The 24,009-nt window shown below is 37.3% G+C and overlaps 1 protein-coding gene across 1 annotated transcript in view; it reads right to left on the reverse strand.

The window, feature by feature from the left end:
- Nucleotides 1-4,567: 4,567 nt before the first annotated feature.
- Nucleotides 4,568-24,009, reverse strand: part of LOC150088737 (synaptic vesicle 2-related protein-like) — a 91,672-nt gene continuing 72,230 nt past the window's right edge. Inside the window, exons 10-11 of the mRNA XM_090370295.1 lie at nt 8,408-8,509; nt 4,568-4,683 (exon numbers count right to left, since the gene is read on the reverse strand). Coding sequence (XP_090226421.1) covers nt 4,568-4,683; nt 8,408-8,509 — 218 coding nt within the window. The remainder of the gene's footprint in view (nt 4,684-8,407; nt 8,510-24,009) is intronic.

Genomic DNA, 24,009 nt, shown 5'->3' on the forward strand with positions numbered 1-24,009 from the left:
GTGATGCCATGTTTCTGCTTTCCTACAATGTCTGCATTTGATGACTTAATCATTACTACCCCGGGGGCTCATATCTGGTGAGTATGGGCTTGACAAACCCAGGGTCCTGACCTGGATATCATCATTCTTCTCTTTCTTGGTGATGCCTTTCTACTTCTCTCTCACAGGGGGTAACTCAGAAATTTTTTTTTTTGGCTGGTGCAGTATAAGCCTCAGGCTTCCTTGTACCATATGGCTAATAATAATAATAATGATAATTACTTCAAATTAATAAAATTTATTTACAATGCTCCAGGCATTAGTGTACATGCACATTCACATGTTCTTACTGTGAGTTACGCTAACACACCCATGTATTTACTTGTTCTATGATGAATCACAGCAGGGCCTGAAATCCCGACACCTTGCTTTCCAAAGGCTGCTGCATGTTAGCATGTTAGAAAGCAAGCTTATGCAGCATCAGCCAAAAAAAAAAAAAAAAAAAAAAAAAAAAACGCTCCAATTTCACTCCTCTGTTCAATCCAAATACCTGTCCAGCTGAAATGAATACACCCATGTATTATTTAGCCTTAAATTTCTTTAGGCTATCAACTTCCACAACAAAGGATGGAAGTCTGTTCCACCAACCAACTACCCACTGGATAAAGGCAAACTTCCACACATCTATCCTACATCTGTTTTTTCTCAATTTGAATTTATGCCCTATCAGGTATTTATTCTGAGCAAGAGGAAATATCCCATCAGCAATGAGCATGCTCAAACCATTCAAGGCTTTATACACCTCAATCAAATCACTTCGCAGGTGCCTAGTCTCCAGACACTGTAATTTGCAAAACTTAAGCCTTTCTTCGTAAGAGCAACCCTTTGTTCCATTCACTAATCTTGTTGTCCTTCTCTGTACTCATTCCAACAGCTCTACATCTTCTTAAAATGAGGCCTCCAGACCTGTATACAGTACTCAAGGTGTGGCCTGACCATTGCCTTATACAAGGGGATAATCACCTCCTTATCCCTGCTAGAAAAATTACTGTATATCATTGACAAACACTATGAGCTACTCTTGCAAACTGTCTGCACTGCTCAGAAAACTACATATCTGCCTACACAAATAGCCTGTGAATTTAAATTCTCAACCAATGTCAGTGTAGTACCACAGAGTTGATACGTTACTCTGGGGTTACTGCTTCCCATATGTAGTACTTTACAATTGTCAATGTTAAACTTCATTTGCCAACCCTCAGCCCATCTGCTGAACTTTTCTAGATCCTGTTGCAGCAGCGTACTGTCATTAGAGTCCTTAACAACCCTGCCAACCTTCGTATTGTCTGCAAAGTTGGACATTAAGCTTGATATACCATTATCAATATCATTTATAAATACAGAAAAAAACAATGGACTCAACACTGAACCCTGAGGGACTCCACTAATAACATTAGTCCACGAAGAGCAATGTCCATTGATTACCACTCTCTGTCTTCTCCCACTCAACCATCCCTTTATGCATAGCAGCTATTTGCCTCCAATGCCACACTTCTCCAATTTGTGTGGCAGTCTTCCATGTGCAACAATATCAAAAGCTTTTCTAAGATCCAAATATATATACCAAATATATATATCTGCATCCAGTTCCTTTGTGACCACATCATAGTATCCAATCAAATTGGTCAGGCAAGACTTTCCCTTAACAAAACCATGCTGTGTCCGAGCTATAACTGAAGTCTCATCTAGATGATCTTGCAGTGCTTCTTTAACCAGTGCCTCCATTAATTTTCCTGGAACAGAAGTTAAACTAACAGATCTGTAATTAATTACTTGTGTCACCCTTTGATTCTCCTTTGTGAATTGGGTTCATATTTGCACATCTCCAGTCCACAGGTACCTCCTCTGAGTCCAAAGAAGCTCTCATAATTATGGCTAAGGGTTTGCTTACTTCCTTTGCTGCCTCCTTTAATATAACTGGATAGATCCCAACCACCCCAGGTGCCTTTCTTGTGTTTATCTTCAACAAATTCTCCTCCACTTTCCCCTCGGTTATTACAAAATCATCTAGCTCACTTCCAGAATTTATTTCACCTCTGGCATTCCCCTTCCTGAATAACTCCTCATGTGTGAATGTAGATGCAAAATACTCGTTTAATTTGTTAGCCACCTGAGCAGGATCCTCAACTGTTGAACCATCAATATCCAGTGGACCAATCTGATTCATCCCCTGCCTTCTAGAGTTTACATAGGTAAAGAACTCTTTTCTGTTTTTCTTTGCATCCTTTGCCAAGGATTTCTCATAATCTGCCTTTGCCTGCCTAGTCTCCTTTGTGACTTGGTTACAGACCAGCTTATATCTATCATAGGCTTCCATTTCACCCATTAATTTATATGTATCCCATGCATTTTTCTTCTCTGCCATGTGTCTCATTAGATCATCTGACATCCATTTAGGCCTAAACCTTGAACAATATTTCTTAGTTGGTATGTAAAGCCTAGTAGCTTCCAAGATAAGTTCTTTGAATGGTTGCCATTTTGAATTGGCTGTTGGTAATATCATCAATTGGTCCCACCGTATATAATTTAAAAACTGTCTCAGACCACTGTAGACTTACCTCTTTGAGTAAATCCCACTTCAGCACACTGTGATCTCTGCCACCTAGTGGTTCCTGTATCTGCAGATCTGATTCTTAATGCATGAAGAATCACTACTGATAATCAGTTCAAGAGTATTTCTCCCTCTAGTTGGCTTCTCAACATGCTGATGTAGAAACCAATCATCCAATAAATCCACAAAAGCCTTGCCAGTGTGTGTGTGACCAACCCACAAATTCCAGTCAATATCTGGGAAATTAAAATCCCCCATTATAAGACTTTTTGATTTACTGGCCCACTCTATTTCCCTGTACAGTTTCTTATTATACTCATCAGAGTCATTAGGACTATAGCACACTCCTACTCTCAATTTTGATCTCCCAATGCTTATGTCACACCAAACTGACTCGACACTGCACTGTCCAGCGATGTCGACTGGCTTGGCCTCCCCGGATTTTATGTGTTTCTTAACTAATAACATAACCCCTCCTCCTTTCCTATCCTGTCTATCCTTCCTGTACACATTGTACTCCCCAAATTCCAGTTCTGCATTCCTTATATCTGTGTAACACCATGTCTCTGATATCCCAACAATATCTGTCTTTGATGTTTTGAGCAATACCTTCAATTCATCAAATTTATTTACCAAACTCCTAGCATTGGTGTATACACATGTATTTATGCCCCTGTTCTTTTTTTTAGCTACCCTAACACAACCCATGTGTTTACTTGTACTGCAATGACTCCCAGCAGTCTCTGAAATACCCTGCATCTTGTTTTCCAGGCTGCTGCTCATTCCAATAGAAGCAGTGCAAGGATCACTTTCACCTCTGCCAGTGGCTACTGTTAATCTTTTAGGTCATGTATCCCCCCCCCCAAGCTAGCAGTTTTCTAACCCACCTAACACTGCCACAATAGCGTAAGCAAATATTCTTACCCTTTCTATTTAAGTATATCCCATCTCTGTAGAAGCAGTCTCTCCTGTTAACGAACACAAATGGGGCTGAGAAAAATTCTACCCCTTGAGCTTCACACAATCTCTCCACGGCTGAATTGATTGACAAGGCTCTCACCATATACTCCCACCTGTCATGTCTGGGCAGAATTGCAGACACTTTCAAATTCAACCCTAACTCACAGCGTTTTTTCAACAGTGACCTGTACTTGTTAAGTAATTCCACTGGTTTCCTACTCTTGATATCATTAGTGCCAACTGTACAACAATATCACCTTTTTTGTATCCTTAAAAGATGATATCTGCTCTACAATGTCATCAACCTTTGCTCCTGGCAGACATGTTCCAATAGAAGCAGTGCAAGAGTCACTTTCACCTCTGCCTGTGGCTCTAGTTAATCTATTAGTCTGTGTTTCCTCCCAAGCTAGCAGTTTTCTGTTCCACCTATCATTGCCTCAATAGCATCAGCAAATATTCTTGCACCCCTTCTATTTAAGTGTGTCCCATCTCTGTAAAAATAGTCTCTAGCACAGACCACACTGAGAAAAATTCTACTCCATGAGCCTCACACGCTTTCTCCAGGACCGAACTGATTGACTAGTCTCTCATGTTCTCCCTCCTATTGCATCTGGACAAAACTGCAGACACTTTCCAATTGAATCCTAACTTGTGACTTTTTTGTCATCATTGCCCTGTACTTGTTAAGTAAGTTCTCAGATCTCTTACTCTTAAATCATTAGTGTTAATGTGTATAACAATATCACCTTTTGTACCCTTAAAAGATATCTGTTTCAAGATCGTAATTTTTGATTAACTAAAACTGAACAGGTATGTAATCTAAATCTGAAGTAGTATCACAGTTTAAATGTTTGCTAAAAATCAGGCACTAGATTAATCATGAAAGGCTATTATTACACACACCAATTGTATTTTTGAAATAAACAGTCTATCTTTCATTTTAACATGAGTATAAAGGAAGATTTCTTTATAAAAATTTGAAAATGTTATAAATATTAACAAATTCCTTTAAATCACTCACATATTTGTTGGTATTAACATGCATAAAATGACACAACAGCTTGTAGCACATCCAAAATACATCATCAATTTTCTGCTAAATTTCTCTATGCAAAAGAAACATACCAACACAGCTAAAGATTAAAAAGAAAATAATAACACTTTACCATTTATAATTTAAATGCTACATATCAATCAATAAATTAAATATAAATACAAAAAAAAAAAAAAAAAATATATATATATATATATATATATACACAGGATGTCTCAAAAATATTGGTACAAACGTTTAGGGGAGGTAGGTAACATCTAAAGGAATGTGAATCGCATAGGTTCCCATAACTGTAAACGTCATGGGAACGTAGTAGCAGAGGCACAAGAAGCAGAAATGACACAAGACAGTAATTAGTGGCAAACATTTATTTGACATAATATTAACAATGGAGTACGAGATGGATGCATTTCATGATGTTACAACAGATGCTCGAAGGTTCCACCATGAGATGCAATGCATGCGTGACACCTACGCAGCATGGACTGGCGGACACGGTCGAACACACCTGGAGTTTCTTTGACAGTAGCAGCAGCGCAGATGAGTCTCACCACGAGATCCATTTCCATCTCCACAGGCGATTCATACACGATAGATATGAGGGCCCAACAGAAAGAAATCAAGGCTCGATAAATCAGGTGAGTGTGGGGGGCCAGGCAATGGGTCCATCACGACCAATCCATCAACGCCCAAAACGCCTGTTCAAATGGTCACGAACATACCTTCCATAATGGGCAGGTGCCCCATCATGTTGAAACCAAATGTTGCATCTCATATTTGCTGGAACATTGTCATGAACAACTAACCCTGATAGAACTTGTTCAAGAAAGATCTGATATTTATTGGAGTACATGCGGGATGGTAACAGGTATGGGCCGACTAAGCAGTCACCGACCATACCTGCCCACACATTTATTGCGAAGCGATGTTGTGCCACACACCGTGTGGGTTGTTGTGAGCCCACACATGAGCATTGTGCTGATTGAATAAGCCTTCCGAAGTGAAATAAGCCTCATCCGTGACCAAAACATAGGCTGGAAAATTCAAGTCTTGAACTTGTTATTTTGTTGTTGTTATTTGGTTTTTTAGGAGCATTAGCAACTAAGGACATACTGCTCCAGGGATATGCAGTGGTCATTCCCTGACCTTTCTGCATCCTTTGTATTTGGTGGTCATGGGCCCAGGTCTAATCAGGAAGCGTGTGCTACGCACTGCTGCTCCTGCCCACTGGCTACGGAGGCGCCAAAGTCTTGAACTTTCTTGGAGAAACCACTGCGCAAAAGCCACACATGCAGGATGATCTTGGAGGAGCAGTAACTGAACCCTTTGGAGATGAAAGGGGTGTAAGGAATCGTCGTGCCAGACACGCTGTACACTGCAACGAGACACTCCTAAGGCAGAGGCAACGGCACGTGTGCTGGTAGTAGGATTATTCTGGACGCCATTCAACACACTTTCTTCCATGGCGGGAGTTTGCGTCAAACGTGGTCTGCCTGCATTACTTCTGTTACCTCTAAATGACCCATAATCGCACAAATTTTGATGAACGTGCGCAAACAAATGGTGGTCTGGTACATGTCTGTCTGGGAAGCGTTCTCCATAAATTCGTTGAGTGGCTCTTCCATTGCCCTCTGCTAATCCATACACCAGGTGCATGTCTGCCAGCTCACAGTTCGTATATTGATGCATGCTCTTTGTGCGGCGACTACTGCTTGAATGAGTAAACCAGAAATTTTCCCTCTGGTGAACTGATGAACAGCGTCATATACCGACTTACGGTGACGTTTCCGGTTATGGGTTCCTATGCGATTCACATTCCTTTAGTTGTTATCTACCTCCCCTAAACGTTTGTACCAATATTTTTGAGACACCCTGTATATATATATATATATATATAAAGACCAGAGTCAACTGATTTCTGAACTGACATAGATACGCACTTCACTTTGCATTCTGGATTTCATATTATAAATAAATGTTTTCTTTTATAATCATATTTAAATTCACCTAGCCATTCTCTTTTTGCTACACAACTTTTCTATAGGTATTTCCATGGGCACTGTTCTTAATTAGCAACTGCAATTCTACCTCTTCCTTCCAAAATAGTTTCAACATGTGTATACATTCATTCTCTATTCAACTTCAAACTCACCAAATAAACTTTTCCTCTTCTATTCTTTCTACTTCTGTTCTTTGAAGCAAACTTCCTTCCTATTTCCTACAAATCACAGTTCAATATCAAGTATATTTTGTTTTCTCAACTCACTCAGAACTACAATATTTTAGATTCCAAATTTTTTTTTTTGTTTCAAGTATTTACAAATTCCACTTGTATCAAATCTGCATTCGAATTTGATAGTTATGTCCAAAATATTTGAGAGTAATTATTTAATGAAATGATTATTTATTTATTAGAAAATTGCTACATATAATATTGTATAGCCACACTGCATTCACGCAATAAAAGAGTAATTATTAATGATTAATAATTATTTACCAAGTTATTTATATCTAATACAGAACACAGATCAGAACAGTATTGAAACAATGTATCTCACAGAATTATCTTTTCCTTGTGTAAAATTACTAGTTAACTAGATAATGTAATCCATCATAAAACCAAAATTATCAGTACACAAATTTTTATACAATGTAATGAATGCATAAAGATGGTGTGAAAATAAAATAGTTCTAACTTCATCGGAGAGAGTGGAGGAATGTGGCCCACACAAGCCAAGTAAAAAGACATGGGGGAAATAAATTCCCACAGATTCACCTTTGTATTCACCACTAATATGCCCTCAACCACTGGTTTTTTTTTCCATCTAATGGATTATTTAATGTGCCAAATATTTTACAATAAAAGAAGTAAAGATTTTTCAAAAAAAACAGTAATTAAGTCACCTTCTAGCAATTTGTTCTCTGTTGCATAATTTTATGTATTAACATATCTATTCAATTCATCTTAAAGAAATTTTAATTAATTTATTTCATTTTTATTTGTCCTGCTTTTCTACTATGTTTTCTAATTTTATTTAGAAGCAGTCAAAACAGTAGACCATCTAAATATTAAACTGTTTTCCTCACATGTATATACATCTTTATTTAGCGCTGCTGAGCATATCTATTGCTTAAACTTTTTCTAACTCAATAAGTTGGCTACAATTTTCAAAGTAATCCTATTCAGCTATACTGGATTTAATTTTTTTTTCCCTCTTGAAATGGTTTTGTTGTGTAATAGTATTGAACTGCTGCTGGAACCCAAGTTTTCAATGCTATTATAATATTTCTGTACATGTCTAGTATGAGAGTAGCTCAGATACAAACCAATCTCATATGATTAACATTGAGAAATGTAATCCTGTTATTCACATACTCACTCCAAACTGTCATAACTTAGTAAAACATAGTCATTCTCTACGTTTAGTGAAATACCTTTTCTATCATTTATTTGTTGATTAAACAAGCTTATTGATCATAACACAGATTTTTCCCCCCTTTATTTACAATATTTAATTGGATAATTACTAACATCTTAGCATTTATAGAATACATAAGATAGATAATAGTTCTAATTCCAAGAACAGAATTAAAATTCTTTGCTAATTTGCAGCATTATCAGACCCTGAAGCCATCATGTAGAATGCTTTTACAGTTTATAAAAAATTAAATCATGGGTTTGTATATAAAAAAAAAATCTATAACCCTGTCTCTCATATTAGTTCAATAAAAAATATGAAACTGAAAGGAAACAAAATTGGGACTTGAAACAAAAGGTAACATATTTTTGTCCTTTTTCTTACCAACAATTTCTGCAGCAGTTGTCCACAAGAGATTTAAATAATCATAATTGCCCATAATTGCACATTCTTCTTCTTCTTCCTTGGTTACAATTGTTTTATTCCCTATAGAAATAAAGTGATTATGTTAAAGGGATGCAAAACTATTAAGCTTTTTGTACTATAAGAATAACATATTAATTTATGGTTAATGTTAATTAACCATAAATTAATGTTATTAATTTATGTTATTATATATTTATGTTATTAATATATAATAACATATTAATAATATGTTATTAATAATGTTAATTTATGGTTTCTTCACTATTTTTATAGCAAAGAAACCTCTCAATATACTAAATAAACGTTTACACCAGTATAAACTGTATTTAATGACATATACATATATTATCCAGATTTTTAAGGTTTTAAAGTTTAACTTTTAATCTGAATATAACTTTTCATATTCATTAAAAATCGGTTTCATAACCATGATTAATCCCATAATGGTAAACTTATATAGTTTAATGTACTGAGAGGATAGATTTCTCCAGTGTAAAAGCAATTCATTTATCAGACGAAAATTAATACAGAATTTGGGGGAAGGGGGGCAAAAATAATAATAAAACAAACTAAAACCAAGTGACTGGTAGATGAATCTCATCAACCAGTACAATACCACCACTTTGCTTATTGGAGGCTTGAAGTGATGGAACCCATGTTTAGTCTACAGAGCTAAGTTCTGGTCAACTCTTCCCCATCTCTTCCATCATTCTATTTGGGTTTTTTTTTTTTTTTTTTTTTAAGGATCATTAGCAACTAAGGCCATATTGCTCCGGGATAATGCGGTGGTCATTCCCTGACCTTTCCGCATCCTCCGTATTTGGTGGTGACGGTCTTCCATCATGCAGTATGATTGATGTCTTTTGAGGTTAGGATGAACACCATGGCGAGATCCAAACTTCCTTACATTTCGAGGGTACAGCTCTAAAACACTGTTCATATGTTGGCTGCTAGTTAGTACACTGGACTGAACCTATTGGTAACTCTCTAGGAGGCTTCCGGATCATTTAGTGTATAATCTTGCTACCTCTACTCTGCCAGATAGTGACTTGAGGAGATCCGAGTAGTGTGTAAGTGGAGGGGGGGGGGCATTGTTGTGGCCACGTTATGTCAAGGATCTGGGTATATTCTTACCATGTGTATGCCATATCCAAGAATTTCATTACTTTATACAGCATGACCCCCCACCCACTTTTTCTTACTATTGAATACACCATGAATTGTCAAACTAATAGAGCAAACTGCAAAAAGGTCTAAACCTCTCAAACACTTCCTAGTTAATTTCACAAATATACGTGGTCTCAGTTCTAATCTTGATGATGTCCATTTCCACGTACAGTCTGCCAAACCCCATGTACTTTTTCTGACAGAATCTCAGTTATCGGTTGATTCAACCACTGCTCATCTCAGTTGCCCAAATTATTCGCTGTATGATTCCTTTTGCCTCAAAGGTGGTACTTGTACAGATGTCAATTCTGATATCCCCTGTCAGAGAGATAGTAATTTGGAATCTCCTCTTTTTGATTTTCTTTGGCTTAAAATCTCTCTACTTCATTCTGTCAAATTCATCTACTGTCTCTACCATTCTCCCAACTCCACTAATCACTTGGAGCTTCCATTTTCTAGTCACACTGACTGAGCTGTTCGAGATGATGAGACTTTTGCAATTACTAATAACCTTGCACAGATTGTTCATTTACCTACAAGAATACCAGACAATCCTAACCATAGAGCCAACACACTTGATCTTTTTCTCACAAACAACCTAAGTATATGGTCGAAGTGAGTGGTCCATTAGGCACCTCAGATCACAATTTGGTGATTGGCTCCTCTCCAATGGAGCCTTTATCTCATGGCTATTCCCAACCTCATGTTGTTTGGCATTACAAGAATGCAAAATGGGATGACCTGTGAGATTTCTTTTCTTCTTTTCCTTGGTCGGATTACTGTTTCAAAACTTCTGATGTCAACATTTGCTCAGATCGTGTCAGTGAAATTATTCTTGCAGGAATGGAATCCTTTATCCCACACTCCACTTTAAAATCTCATCCTTTATCTAAACCTTGGTTTTCCAATAAATGTGCTAAGGCTGTCCAAGAGAAGAATGTTGCATATCGTAATTGGCTTGTTTCTAATTTTCCAGTTTCATTTTCTGCCTACACCAAAGCTCGCAACAATTGTAAAGCAGTTATTAATCAGTCCAAACTAGAGTTTGAACAGGCTAAGAGTAGAAAACTTACTTCTTACCCTAATAATAGCCAAGCATTCTGGTCTCTTGCCAAAGCTATTGGCTACAACTTTTGTCCATTTCTACTCCCACCTCTGTCAAAACCAGATGGTTCTATTGTCACTTCAGCCAAGGATAAAGCTGTCATGCTAGCAGCCCATTTTTCTTCCAACTCATGTATTAATGACCTTGGTAAAACACCTCCAACCATTCCCAACACGTTCCATTCAATGCCTCCTGTGGTCTTCCATCAAAAGACGTCAAGATTGCTGACTAGGCTAGTGGGAGCCAGACATGTTCAAAGTCACTGAATGAACTTTTTTTATTTATTGATTTGAAATTATTGTTTTTGTATAACTCTTGATTTAAATAATAGTAGTATAGTTTATTAGTGATTTACTGATTAAATTGGTGCATTTATTTTTTACTTGGCCTTGTAACTGTATAGAAAACCAAAGTCAATTTCTGCCGGCATTGTATCGATAGTAGCATTCGAATCTACTGCCATTGTTTTCATATCGATACAGGAAATACTAGTAGTTCTACGTAACTTGTAGCAGTGTAATCAGTATCAGCAGAGGATTATAAATCATAAATTATAGCACTACCTACATGATTTAATAATTTAACTTGTCAAACGTAAGACAGTAATATTTGTAGAGTTTTAGAATTTCTGATTTGGCATAGATAGCTAATGGAGAGTTCGAACCACACGGGTGGCAATAGATAGTTAAATTTATTTCTATTATAACTACTTATATTTTACAAACGTAATTTTTTAACTAAATACATATAATGACTTAGATTTTACAAACATAAAATTATAAATTAATAGCATTAGCATTAGTTGAGGCATGTGATGCAAGAAAGCAAGCTTATACAGCATCAGCCAAAAAAATTCTTCCCATTTCACCCATCCGGCCACTCCAAATGTTTGTCTAGTTCAGCCTTAAATTTATTTAAGCTGAACTAGAGATGGATTTATTTAAGCTGAACTACAGATCAACTTCCACAACAACAGATGGAAATCTGTTCCAGCAATCAACTAATTGCTGGCTAAAGGCAAACTGCTACACATCTATGTCTTTCCTCAATTTGAATCAATGTCTCCCTCAGGTTCTTAATCTGAGCAAGCAGAAGTATCCCGTCAGCATTGAGCCTGCTCAAACCATTCAAGGCTTTATACACCTCAATCAGATCACCTCGATACATATAACTTGATAGGAGATACGAAATTCATATAATGTAACTCGGAGATAATACTCGATACTGAAATATATATATATATTTGTATATATATATTATATAGTGTTATAACTGCATTGGGATATAAGTTTAGTGTTATATTTTTATATTGAAATTGAATCAAAATCATGACTCAGACCAGAGCAGCAAAGCAAAGGGCTCAAGCTAATGGGAGTGCTGTGGCTCAGGGAAGAACTTAGAGGGGTGGTTGTCCTATGAATCTCAGCCTTGTGAAATGTACTGCTTGTTTGATGTTTCAATCAGGAATGGGACATGATATTGCCAAAGGGAATGTCTTTGTGTGTGCATGATGTAAGGAGTGTGAGGAAATCAGGTGCCAACTCAGCGTTGTTATGGGCCTATATGAGAGCTTGAAGGACAGGGTAGATGCCCTCAAAGGAATAAACTGCGGGGTCCATCAAGCTCTCAGCTGCCCACATCAATGCCAGAGCTTGCACTTGAACATCATGCAACACAGCGGCAACCCCCAAAGCAGAATGCGCTGGTCCCACAGGAACTAGTTGTTGTTGGTGACTATTGTCAGGGAAACGGGGGATATGTTGTGCAAAAAGGATAGGTGAAACAGAACCAGGGTATGTCTCCCAGGGGGAAAGGTTGATGACATTGTAAAGCAGATATCATCTTTTAAGGGCACAAAAAGGTGATATTGTTGTACATGTTGGCACTAATGATATTAAGAATAGGAGACCAGTGGAATTACTTAACAAGTACAGGTCAATGTTGAAAAAAAGCCGTGAGTTAGGGTTGAATTTGAAAGTGTCTGCAATTCTGCCCAGACACAACAGGTGGGAGTATATGATGAGAGCCTTGTCAATCAATTCAGCCGTGGAGAGATTGTGCGAAGCTCAAGGGGTAGAATTTTTCTCAGCCCGATCTGTGCTTGTACAGGGATGGGATACACTTAAATAGAAAGGGTAAGAATATTTGCTGATGCTATCATGGCAGTGTTAGGTGGGTCAGAAAACTGCTAGCTTTGGGCATGGACTAATAGATTAACAGTAGCTGCTGGCAGAGGTGAAAGTGATTCTTGCACTGCTTCTATTGGAATCAGAAGCAGCCTGGAAAACAAGGTGCAGGGGATTTCAGAGACTGCTGGGAGTCATTACGGAACAAGTAATTTAGTTTTTCAGAGACTGCTGGGAGTCATTACGGAACAAGTAAATTAGTTTAGAAATGGAAGATTTACCTCTATGATGTCTTGTAGAACACTTCAGTGCTAATACTTTCCATAGTTGAATAATTATAAAAATAGATTACATGTATTCCACTCCCTCATAGAGAAGATCAGCGATCCAATGCACCCTGGAATCGGAGACCTGCAAACCCCAAGCCCGATCCCAAAAATACATTGAATCGCCGCCCCAATCTTTGAGCGAGAGAATACAAAATGTCCGTATTTTAAAAACAATTTAAATGATTTGAGATCAAATAAATACATAGTGAATCCATACTCTTAATATTTTAAAAACTAATATTAAAACATAAAAAAATTAAGAATCCTATAAAACATTAAGAGACCCAAGAATTTTGTAATTCCCTGAAGCGGACAGGGCTTTCTGACCAGGGTTATGATCACAGGAAAGTGAAACCAGTGGTAATGTGGGGAAATTTTATAGCATGGGGATTAGTTGCAATCCTGGCGCATGTGCATGAAGGACCATGAATCTGAAATGTGGTAGAGGTGATGTACATTGACTGAATTTTAATGTAATTTAATTTCAAGTGTCTCCAAAATTTTATAGTGATTACACCAAACTGTTTTAACAGTTTAGTGTAATCACGTTGGATGCTGAGAATTTTTTCTTCATTGAATAGAAAGGTGTGGCCATCACTGATTGCATGGAATGTAGTTCCGAAGCCGAAAAGCGGGATTTTTTTTTTTTTTTTTTTTTTTATGTGAACCCCAAACACGAGAGGTATTAGAACCTATAGTACTTAGTACCGTACTTGGGTTGAATTGGGATGAGAGGACAGATGTTGAATGTTGTCTCATTCTCGTATTGAGTGTAGAAAGAGTGAATCCCTGATATGAGGAGTTGCAATCCTTGCAAGATACATTGTAGACTAAGTCATTTAATTGGAATGTGGAAGAGGATTGGACTTCGTGGTTTTTTAGGGCAGCATGTAGTTTCGTTGTGGGTTTGGCTATGAGTTTGAATTGTGTGTCATTGAAAATACTATTTAGTTGTTTGAACCATTGTTCAATATACGGTAAAGTAATAAAATATTTTTTTATGTTATTATTGTTGATAATTTATTGTTGTTTATTATTGTTGATTACTGCGTAATCTGTTTTTTGCTTGTATCCTTATTTCATTTATAATAGGTAAGGGGTAACCTCTATTTTGAAATCTGTTTTTTTGTTTGTATTTCTGTGTTTAGGGCTGATTCAGATGTTGAGTATTTGTAAGCATTAAGAAATTGACTATTAATTAGGAACAAGTAAATACATGGGCTGTGTTAAGGTAGTTAAGAATAGGAACAGGTGCATGTATACTTGCGTGTACACCAATGCTAGGAGTTTGGTAAATAAATTTGATGAATTTGAGGTGTTGGTTAAAATATACTGTTGGGATATCAGATATGTGGTGTCACACAGATATAAGGAATGCAGAAATGGAATTTGAGGAGTACAATGTGTACAGGTAGGATAGATGGATAGGCAGGTGGAGGGGCTATGCTATTAGTTAAGAAACACATAAAATCCAAGGAAGTACAGCCAGTTGACATGGGTGGACAGAGCACTGTCGAGTCAGTTTGGTGTGACATAAGCAGTGGGAAAGCAAAATTGAGAGCAGGGAGTGTGTTATAGGCCTAATGGCTCTGATGAGTATAATAAACAACTGTACAGAGAAATAAAGGGGACTAGTTATTTTGTTATTTTGGTTTTTTTTAGGAGCATTAGCAACTAAGGGCATATTGCTCCGGGATATGCGGTGGTCATTCCCTGACCTTTCCGCATCTCTGTATTTGGTTGTGATGGACTCGAACCCCGGTCTAATCAAGAAGCATGTGCTACGCACTGCTGCTCCTTCCCACCTGGCTACGGAGGCGCCAAGGGGGACTAGTAAATCACAGTGTCTAACAATTGGGGATTTTATTTTCCCAGATATAGACTGGAACTTGTGGGTTCATCATTCACACACTAGCAAGATATTCATGGATTTATTGGATGATTGTTTTCTACAGCAGCATGTTCAGGAGGCAACTAGAGAGAGTAATACTCTTGATCTGATTAGTAATGATTCTTCATGCATTAAGAATCTGCGGATTCTTAATGCATGAAGGGATTTACTCAAAGAGGTAACTACCATCATGTTCCTAGGGATCTACTCAAAGTGGTAACTACCATCAGGGGTAAAGGGAAGGGTTTTTGCTTTCATAAAGGTGACTACAGTGGTCTCAGATAGTATTCAAATTCTATATGGTGGGACCAATTGATGATGTTACCAACAGCAAATTCAAAATGGGAAGCATTCAAAGAACTTATCTTGGAAGCTACTAGGCTTTACATACTAACTAAGAAATATTGTTCAAGGTTCAGGCCTAAATGGATGTCAGATGAACTAATGAAACATGTGGCAGAGAAGAAAAATGCATGGGATACATAAATTATCAGGTGACACAGAAGCCTATGATAGATATAAGCTAGCCTGTAACCAAGTCACAAAGGAGGTTAAGTAGGCAAAGGCAGATTACAAGAAATCTTTAGCAAAGGATGCAAAGAAAAACAGCAAAGAGTTCTTTATTTATGTAAACTCTAGAAGGAATCAGATTGGTCCACTTGATATCGATGGTTCAACTGTTGATGATCCTCCTCAGGTAGCTAACAAACTAAATGAGTATTCTGCATCTACATTCACATATGAGGAGTTATTCAGGGAGGGGAATGCCAGAGGCGAATTAAACTCTGGCAGTGAGTTAAATGATTTTGTAATAACTAGGAGCAAAGTGGAGGAGAAATTGTAGAAGATAAACATAAGAAAGGCGCCTGGGGTGGATGGGATCTATCCAGTTATGTTAAAGGAGGCAGCAAAGGAAATAAGCAAACCCTTAGCCATAATTATGAGAGCTTCCTTGGACTTGGGGGGAGGTACCCATGGACTGGAGATGTGCAAATATGACCCCAATTCACAAAGGAGGATCAAAGAGCGACACAAGTAATTAATTACATATCTGTTAGTTTAACTTCTGTTCCAGGGAAATTGATGGAGGCACTGGTCAAAGAAGCACTGCAGGATCATCTAGACAAGACTTCAGTTATAGCTCAGACACAGCTTGGGTTTGTTAAGGGGAAGTCTTGTCTGACCAATTTGATTGGATACTATGATGTGGTCACAAAGGAACTGGATCCAAATAAGAATTCTGATATCATATATTTGGATCTTAGAAAGGCTTTTGATACAGTTGCACAAACTGGAGCAGTGTGGCATTGGAGACAAATTGCTGCTATTGATAAAGTGATGGTTGAGTGGGAGACGACAGAGAGTGGTAATCATTGTACATTGTTCTTTGTGGACTAATATTATTAGTGGTGTACCCCGGGGCATAGTGTTGGATCCATTGTTGTTTTTTGTAGTTATTAATGATACTGATGATGGTATATGAAGTTATTACCACACTGACCACGATTTTTGCAGCTCTGGCGAATGCTAAGTTTTCATTTATATTTAGTTGTTTTATTGGCTTAATTCTTATACTAAATTATTTTCTATAAGTAGCTTTACAGTTCTAGCTAAGCTCCGCATTTTATTTTTGAATTTAGATAGTGATTTTTAAAGTTAATATTTAGTGTTCGTAGATTTTACGTTCGTAACTTTCCACCATTGTTATACGATACAGAATAGCACAAGGGTTAATGTAAAACTAGATAGCAAAAAACATAGCACTGTATTAGAAATCTGTTAGATTAGTATAGTATTATCAATTAATCGGTAAAAATTATTACTATTAAAATTATTAGAGGACTGTATACAGGTTTTGAGGCCTCATTTTAAGAAGGATGTTGTAGAGCTGCTGGAACGAGTACAGAGAAGGGAAACAAGATTATTGAATGGAACAAAGGGTTGCTCTTACAAAGAAAGGCTTAAGTTTTGCAAATTGCAGTGTCTGAAGACTAGGCACCTGTGAGGTGATCTGACTGCAGTGTATAAAGCCTTGAATGGTTTGAGCATGCTCAGTGCTGATGAGATTCTTCCTTTTGCTCAAAATAATCATCTGAGAGGGCATAAATTCAAATTGAGGAAAGGCAGTTGTAGGATAGATGTGCAGAAGTTTGCCTTTAGCCAGCAGGTGGTTGATTCCAGGCAGAACTAAACAAATATTTGGAGTGAGTGGATGGGTGAAATCAGAAGTTTTTTTTTTTTTTTTGGCTGATGCTGTATAAGCTTGCTTTCTTGCATCATATGCCCTTGCTAATGCTAATGCTAAAAGGATATCATAAGGATTTTTACAAATCTTGATGCTAAGAAAGCTCCAGGTCCTGATGGTATCTATCCACTTGTTCTGAAAACCTGTGCTCCTGAACTTACTCCTGTTCTTTGCCGCCTTTTTTCACTTTCTTATTCCAAAGGTGTTTTTCCTTCTGCTTGAAAATTTCCTCAATATCCAGTTCATTCCCAAAAAGAGTGACAAATTGCTCCCTTCCCATCCAATTATCGTCCCATTGCATTACTTCTACTGTTTCTAAAATAATGGAGAACTCAATTAACTGCGAACTCTTAAACTATTTAGAAACTTCCATCTGATCAACGATCGCCAGTATAGATTCTGTCAGTGTCGATCCACTGGTGATATTCTGGCTTATGTTACTCATTTATGGACAAATTCAATGGAAAAGTTTGGTGCAACACAAGCAGTTGCTCTTGACATCTCAAAGGCTTTCGATCATGTTTGGCATAAAGGTCTTCTAAACAAGCTACTATCTTATGGCTTGCCAACTGTTTTTTGTAATTGGTTATCCAGTTTTTTCTCTGATTGCTCACTGAGGGTGATGATAGATGGCACTCTGTCTTCTAACTTCTCTACTAATGCTGGTGTCCCCCAAGGTTCAGTTCTTCCCCCACTCTTTTCCTGTTGTATATTAATGACCTTCTTCCATTGACCGGAAATCCTATCCATAGTTTTGCTGATGATAGCAGATTGCACTCCACTTTCCAGTTTTTAAAACCTCGCCCTGCTCAATCAGCTTCAACTTCTCGAAAATCTGCTACCAATTCCTTAAATGCCGATCTCCAAGTAATTCTCCAGTGGGGCGAAGACAACTTAGTTGATTTCAATCCATCTAAAACTCAGTCCTGTCTTATATCTCGCATAAAGGATTCTTCTGTTCCTACACTTATCTTTTGTGACACTCCGATTTCTAGGCAAGATGATATATCTCTTTTGGGGATTACCCTGACTTCTAATCTCTCTTGGCACAAGCACATTACAAATATTGTTTCCTCTGCATCTAAAAAACTTGATTTTCTCTTTCGCTCTTGGTGTAATTTTATTCCAAACGGCTGTTCACTCTGTACAAATCGCAAAACCATGGAATATTGTTCCAACATCTGGGGTAGTGCCCCCAAAACCTCACTCAGGCTTCTAGATTCCATTTAGAAGAGGGCAGTTAGGTTAATTAATGACTCATCTCTAACAGAGTCTCTCCACTCTGTCTCATAGATGTACTGTTTCTGCTGCATGCCTTTTCTACATATACTTCCATAGGCACCGTTTTTCTAAATTGTCTTCTATAATTCCTGCTCTCTCTTTCAAAACAGTCCAACCATGTGCTTCCACCAGCCAACATCCATTTACTGTCCAGCTTCAAACTCACAGAACCAACTTTTCATCTTCCTCGTTTATTCATTCAGCTGCCGTTTTCTGGAACAACCTTTCTTCATATGTATTTCCTGAAAACTATAGTCTGCAGAAGTTCAAGTCTAATGTCAACAAATATCTTCTTTCACCTTCTCAACCTCCAACCCATGCACAGTACTAAATACTATAGGTTCTAATACCTCTCGTGTTTCGGGTTTTCATTAAAAAAAAAAAAAAAAAAACACCTGACCTCTCAATTTCTCCATGCTGTCAGCTTCAACCACGAAGGCAACTTATTCCAGTAATTAACAACTCACTGGCTAAAAGAAAACTTTCTAATCCAGTCCAAACGTTTTCCCCCGTAATTTGAATTTATGGCTCCCAGTTCTGGAATTATTTATAGCACTGAAAATTTCAACCTCATTCGTTTTACCTGTCCCTCTTTCCTTAGAGACCTCAATTAGGTTCCCTTTAAGGCTCCTAAATAAACAAGCTCTTTAGCCCACATATTCAAAGTCTTTCCTCATATGGATGCCTTTTTGCAGATCTTGCTAAACAGGTTACTTGCCTTTAGACCCTTTCAAGAAGCTCAATGTCTTTTTTTTTTTAGGAGCAGTATCCATACTTGGACAGAGTGTTCCAAGTGGATTTAAAACTGCCTTATACAGCGGGAATTGTAATCTCTCTCTCTAACTGTACAAGCAAATTTTTGATAACTCATCAACATGGCACCATGGGCCTTCCTTTCCAGCTAAACCCCAGGGGCTTACATCTGGTGAGTATGGGCTTGGCACACCCAGGGTCCTGAGCTGGATATCATCATTCTTCTTTTTCTTGGTGATTCTCTCTTTTTCTCTCTCTCTCTGGGGCTAATTCAGAATTTTTTTTTTGGCTGGTGCAGCATTAGCCTCAGGCTTCCTTCCACCATATGGCTAATAATCTTCTTCTTTGTCCTCGCCTTCTTCCCGCGTTCATATGGGGTCAGCAACCATATGGCTAATAATAAATAATAATATCCACACTGCTCAGAGAACTCCATGTCCACCTATGCCATAACTTTCAAATTATTTTCTTCCTTCTACTGTTTTCAATTCAGCATCACCAAGGGTGTAATTATTTTGAGGTTACTATTCACACAAATATATGACATTGCATTTTGCTGCATTAAAAAAAAACACAGCTACCACTTCTCTTGACCTCCTTGAAGCCTATCCACGTTGTCCTGAAAGAGCACTGCTCAGTATTGTTCATTAACCACTCTCCCAATCTTTACATAATCATCAAATTTTCACATCATATTCTCTATCCTGCCATTGATTCATTTAAGAAAATCAGAAACAAAAATGGAGCACCAATCCATGGGGGACTCCACTTCTTATGTTAGCCCATTAATCATAACCCTCTTCCTCCTGCCCTGCAGAGGCTCTGAAATTCATCTACAGATCTTCCCAAAGATCTCAATATGTTCCAACTTATATAAGGTATGATCAGATAGTATGAACCAGAGCTGTAATGCTCAATACATTCTACATTGATATCAATATTTGTAAAATAATAAGAGAAGTTTACCTCAATATAGTACATAGGACACTTCCGTATGATACTCTCCAGAAATTAATCAATTTCTGGAGAGTATCATATGGAAGTGATTGATTTTTAGTCGTGTTAAATTGATTAAAAATCAATTTAACACGACTAAAAATCAATTTAACATAATTAAAATAAGAAAATTAATTAAAAGAATTTAACATGACTAAAAATCAATTTAATGCAATTAAAAATAAGAAAATTAATTAAAAGAATTTAACAAAAAAATTATTTTTTGAAGGAAAATCGTTTTGCAATTTTTTCGTTAAATCCTTTTAATTAATTTTCTTATTTTTAATTGCATTAAATTGATTTTTAGTTGTGTTAAATTGATTTTTAATTACTTGTTACTCTAATGTAAGATTTTTGATTTTTTTCGTTTTAATTTCTGGAGAGTATCATACGGAAGTGTTCTACGTACTATAAATAAGGTATGATCAAACAGTTTGGAAAGCTAACTAATATTTACGAAATGATGCTTACCAGCTATTTAGGCTGATCTCTTTCAAGTAGCTCCCTGTCACTGTATACATCAATTCTAACATTCTGGAAGCATTCCTGATAGGATCCTTTTGGAAATGCAAATAGTTTCTGTGCTCCCATTCTGAATAATTGCTTCAGTCATTGAAAGTCTGCAACTTTTCAAGTGTAGCATTAAGCTTGGGAAGAAAAATAAATCATCATCAGCCATTTTCAATCCACTGCAGGATGAAGGCCTCTCCAGCAACTTTCCAGTTCCTTCTGTTTTGAGCACTGGCCATCCATTTACTACTCAAAAACTCATGAATTTCATCTATCCATCTCCGCCTTTGTCTTCCAGGTTTTCTTCTAGCTCCTCTTGGGTACCATTCTGTTATTTTCTTAGTCCATCTGTCATCATGTCTTCGAGCTATGTGTCCTGCCCAAGACCATTTTAGTTCTTTAGTTTTGATAAGAATGTCCTTTACTTGAGTTTGCTGCCTAATCCATGTGTTTCTCTTCTTATCTAACAGTCTGATTCCCAATATAATTCGTTCCATTCTTCGCTGTGTAGTTCTTAGCTTCTCTTCCATTCTTTTGGTGAGAGCCCAAGTTTCACTTCCATAAGTCATGGTGGGGAGTATACATTGATTCATTATTTTACGTTTCAGACAAACTGGGATATTGCTCTTCAGTATGTGACTATATTTCCTGAATGCTATCCATCCAAAATTTATTCTTCTCTTGACTTCCAGCCATTTATCATTATTACAGCTAATAACTTGTCCCAGATAAGTATATGACTCCACCTTTTCAATTACTGCTCTTTCAATCATTATTTCCCTTTCCGTGGCATACTTGTTCATCATTACTTTTGTTTTAGCCATATTCATCTTTAGTCCAAAATCCTTACTAACTGTGCATAACTGATTAAGATTTTCCTCTAATTCTTTGGGATCGTGGCTTATGACCACAATGTCATCTGCAAATCGTAAATGGTTTAGGTACTCTCCGTTCACATTGACTCCTTTCTGCGACCAGTCTAATCTTTTGAAAGCTTCCTCAAGGGCAGCAGTAAACAGCTTCAGAGATATTGTGTCTCCTTGTCGAACTCCTTTCTCGATTTTAAATTTGCTACTGTCTTTGTCTAGTCTAATAAAGGATGTAGCACTCTCATATATTTTCTTCAAAATCATAATATATGGAGTATCTATGCCTTGTCTTTCCAGTGCCCGAAACATTGCCTTATGCTGTATGGAGTCAAATGCCTTTTCATAATCCACAAATGCCAGGCATAATGGTGTTTTATATTCATTTGCTTTCTCCATTAGCTGTGATATTACGTGAAGGTGATCCATAGTTGAGAATCCTGTCCTAAAGCCAGCTTGCTCTTTCGGTTGGTTCTCCTCAAGTATTCTTTCTAATCTGTTAGTAATGACCCTTGTGAACAACTTGTAGATATGGGATAACAAGCTAATTGGTCTATAATTTCCAATTTCTGATTTATCTCCTTTCTTATGAAGCAAAACTATGATTGCATTATTCCACTGCTTAGGCATCACACCTTTTCTAATGCACTTTGTGAAGAGCCTTGCCAGTTTTTGTGTTATGTCTCTTCCTCCCAATTTTAACAAATCTACAGTAACTTCATCTTCCCCCGGGGCTTTCCGATTCTTCATTTTCTTCAATGCATGTTCTACCTCATCAGGAAGAATATCGGGTATGTCGTATGTGTTGCTACTTTGCAATCCATCTTCCCCACTGCTGGTATCATTGCCTCGCTCCTTGTATAATTCTCTATAGTAGTCTTCTGCTATTTGAATTATGCCTTCTCTGCTGTTTATAAGTACACCATTGCTATTCTTCAGTTTCAGTATCATTTGTCTTTCTGTATTACTGCTCATGGCTGCTGATTTAAATCCTTTGTTTTCCCTTAATGCTTGTTCTACTTTTCTTGTGTTAAATCTTCTTATGTCCTCTCTGAGTCTCTTTCTAATGGCTTTGCATAACTCAATATACTCAATTTTCTCCCTGTCAGTGTTTTTCTTGCTCTTCATTTGTCGTCTTTGGTTCATCATGACAAGTGTTTCTTGACTAATTTTTTCTTTTTTGGATTTCTGTTTCCCTATAGGTTTCTTGGGCTTTATCACTTTCAGAAAGTTGTAATATTCCTCGTCGATATCTTGGTCCTGAGCAGTCTGCAGAAGCTCAAACTTGTTCTTAAGTTCCAGTACATACTGTTTTTTCTCCTCCTCTGTTATTTCAAAGACCTTTGTATTTTTTACTCGAGTCAGTTTTTTCCTTTCCTACATCTATATCAAGTGTACATCTTACCATTCTGTGATCACTTCCAACATTTACCTTATTCAGGACGGTAACATCATTCACAATATATCTTCTGTTAGTGAGGATGAAGTCGATTTCATTAGTTGTTAATCCATTTGGACTCTTCCATGTCCACTTTCTGTTCACCCTTTTCTTGTAAAAAGTGTTCATTACTGACATTCCTTGAGATTCTGCAAATTCCACAAGTCTTTCACCTCTTTTATTTCTTTCACCAATTCCAAAATTTCCTATAGTTCCTCTTTCTGCGCTGTTTTGCCTTTTTCCAACCTTAGCATTGAAGTCCCCCATAATAATAGTGTAGTGGGTTTTCTGCTCATCTAGAAGACTCTCAATTTCAGTGTACATTTCTTCAACCTCTTCGTCATCATGGCTCGATGTTGGTGCATAAATCATTATAATCTTTAGCTTGTACCTCTTAGAAATCTTGAGTATTAGTCTTGACACCCTTGGTGATGTACTTTTGAATTAAAAAATGTTGTTTTTAAAATCTTTATGGACCAGAAACCCAACTCCACCTTCACTCCTTTCACTGTTTCCATTGGTGTACAGCAGATTTCCACTTGATAAACTTATAAGTGATTCATTTCTTCTTCTTGTTTCAGCCAAACCGATGATATTCCAATTCACATTTTCTAATTCCTTTTCCAGCTCTAATATCCTGTCTTCACCGATGAGTGATCGTACGTTATAACAGGCCAAGTTCAATTTCCGTGCATGGCAGCCTGGTCGTACCCAGAGATTCTTAGCACCCTCTGCTTCCACTCTGATCCTCTCGCTGCCGTAAGAGGGAGAGTGAAAGCTGCTGGGGACTGAGGGCCATTTGTATTGTTGTGCTATCATTGCTGGAGGGTTTGGTCTTTTCCTCTTCACGCTG

The sequence above is a fragment of the Mastigoproctus giganteus genome, chromosome 3 (assembly GCF_048544385.1).
Source record: "Mastigoproctus giganteus isolate SK-2022 chromosome 3, ASM4854438v1, whole genome shotgun sequence".
NCBI lineage: Eukaryota > Metazoa > Arthropoda > Arachnida > Uropygi > Thelyphonidae > Mastigoproctus > Mastigoproctus giganteus.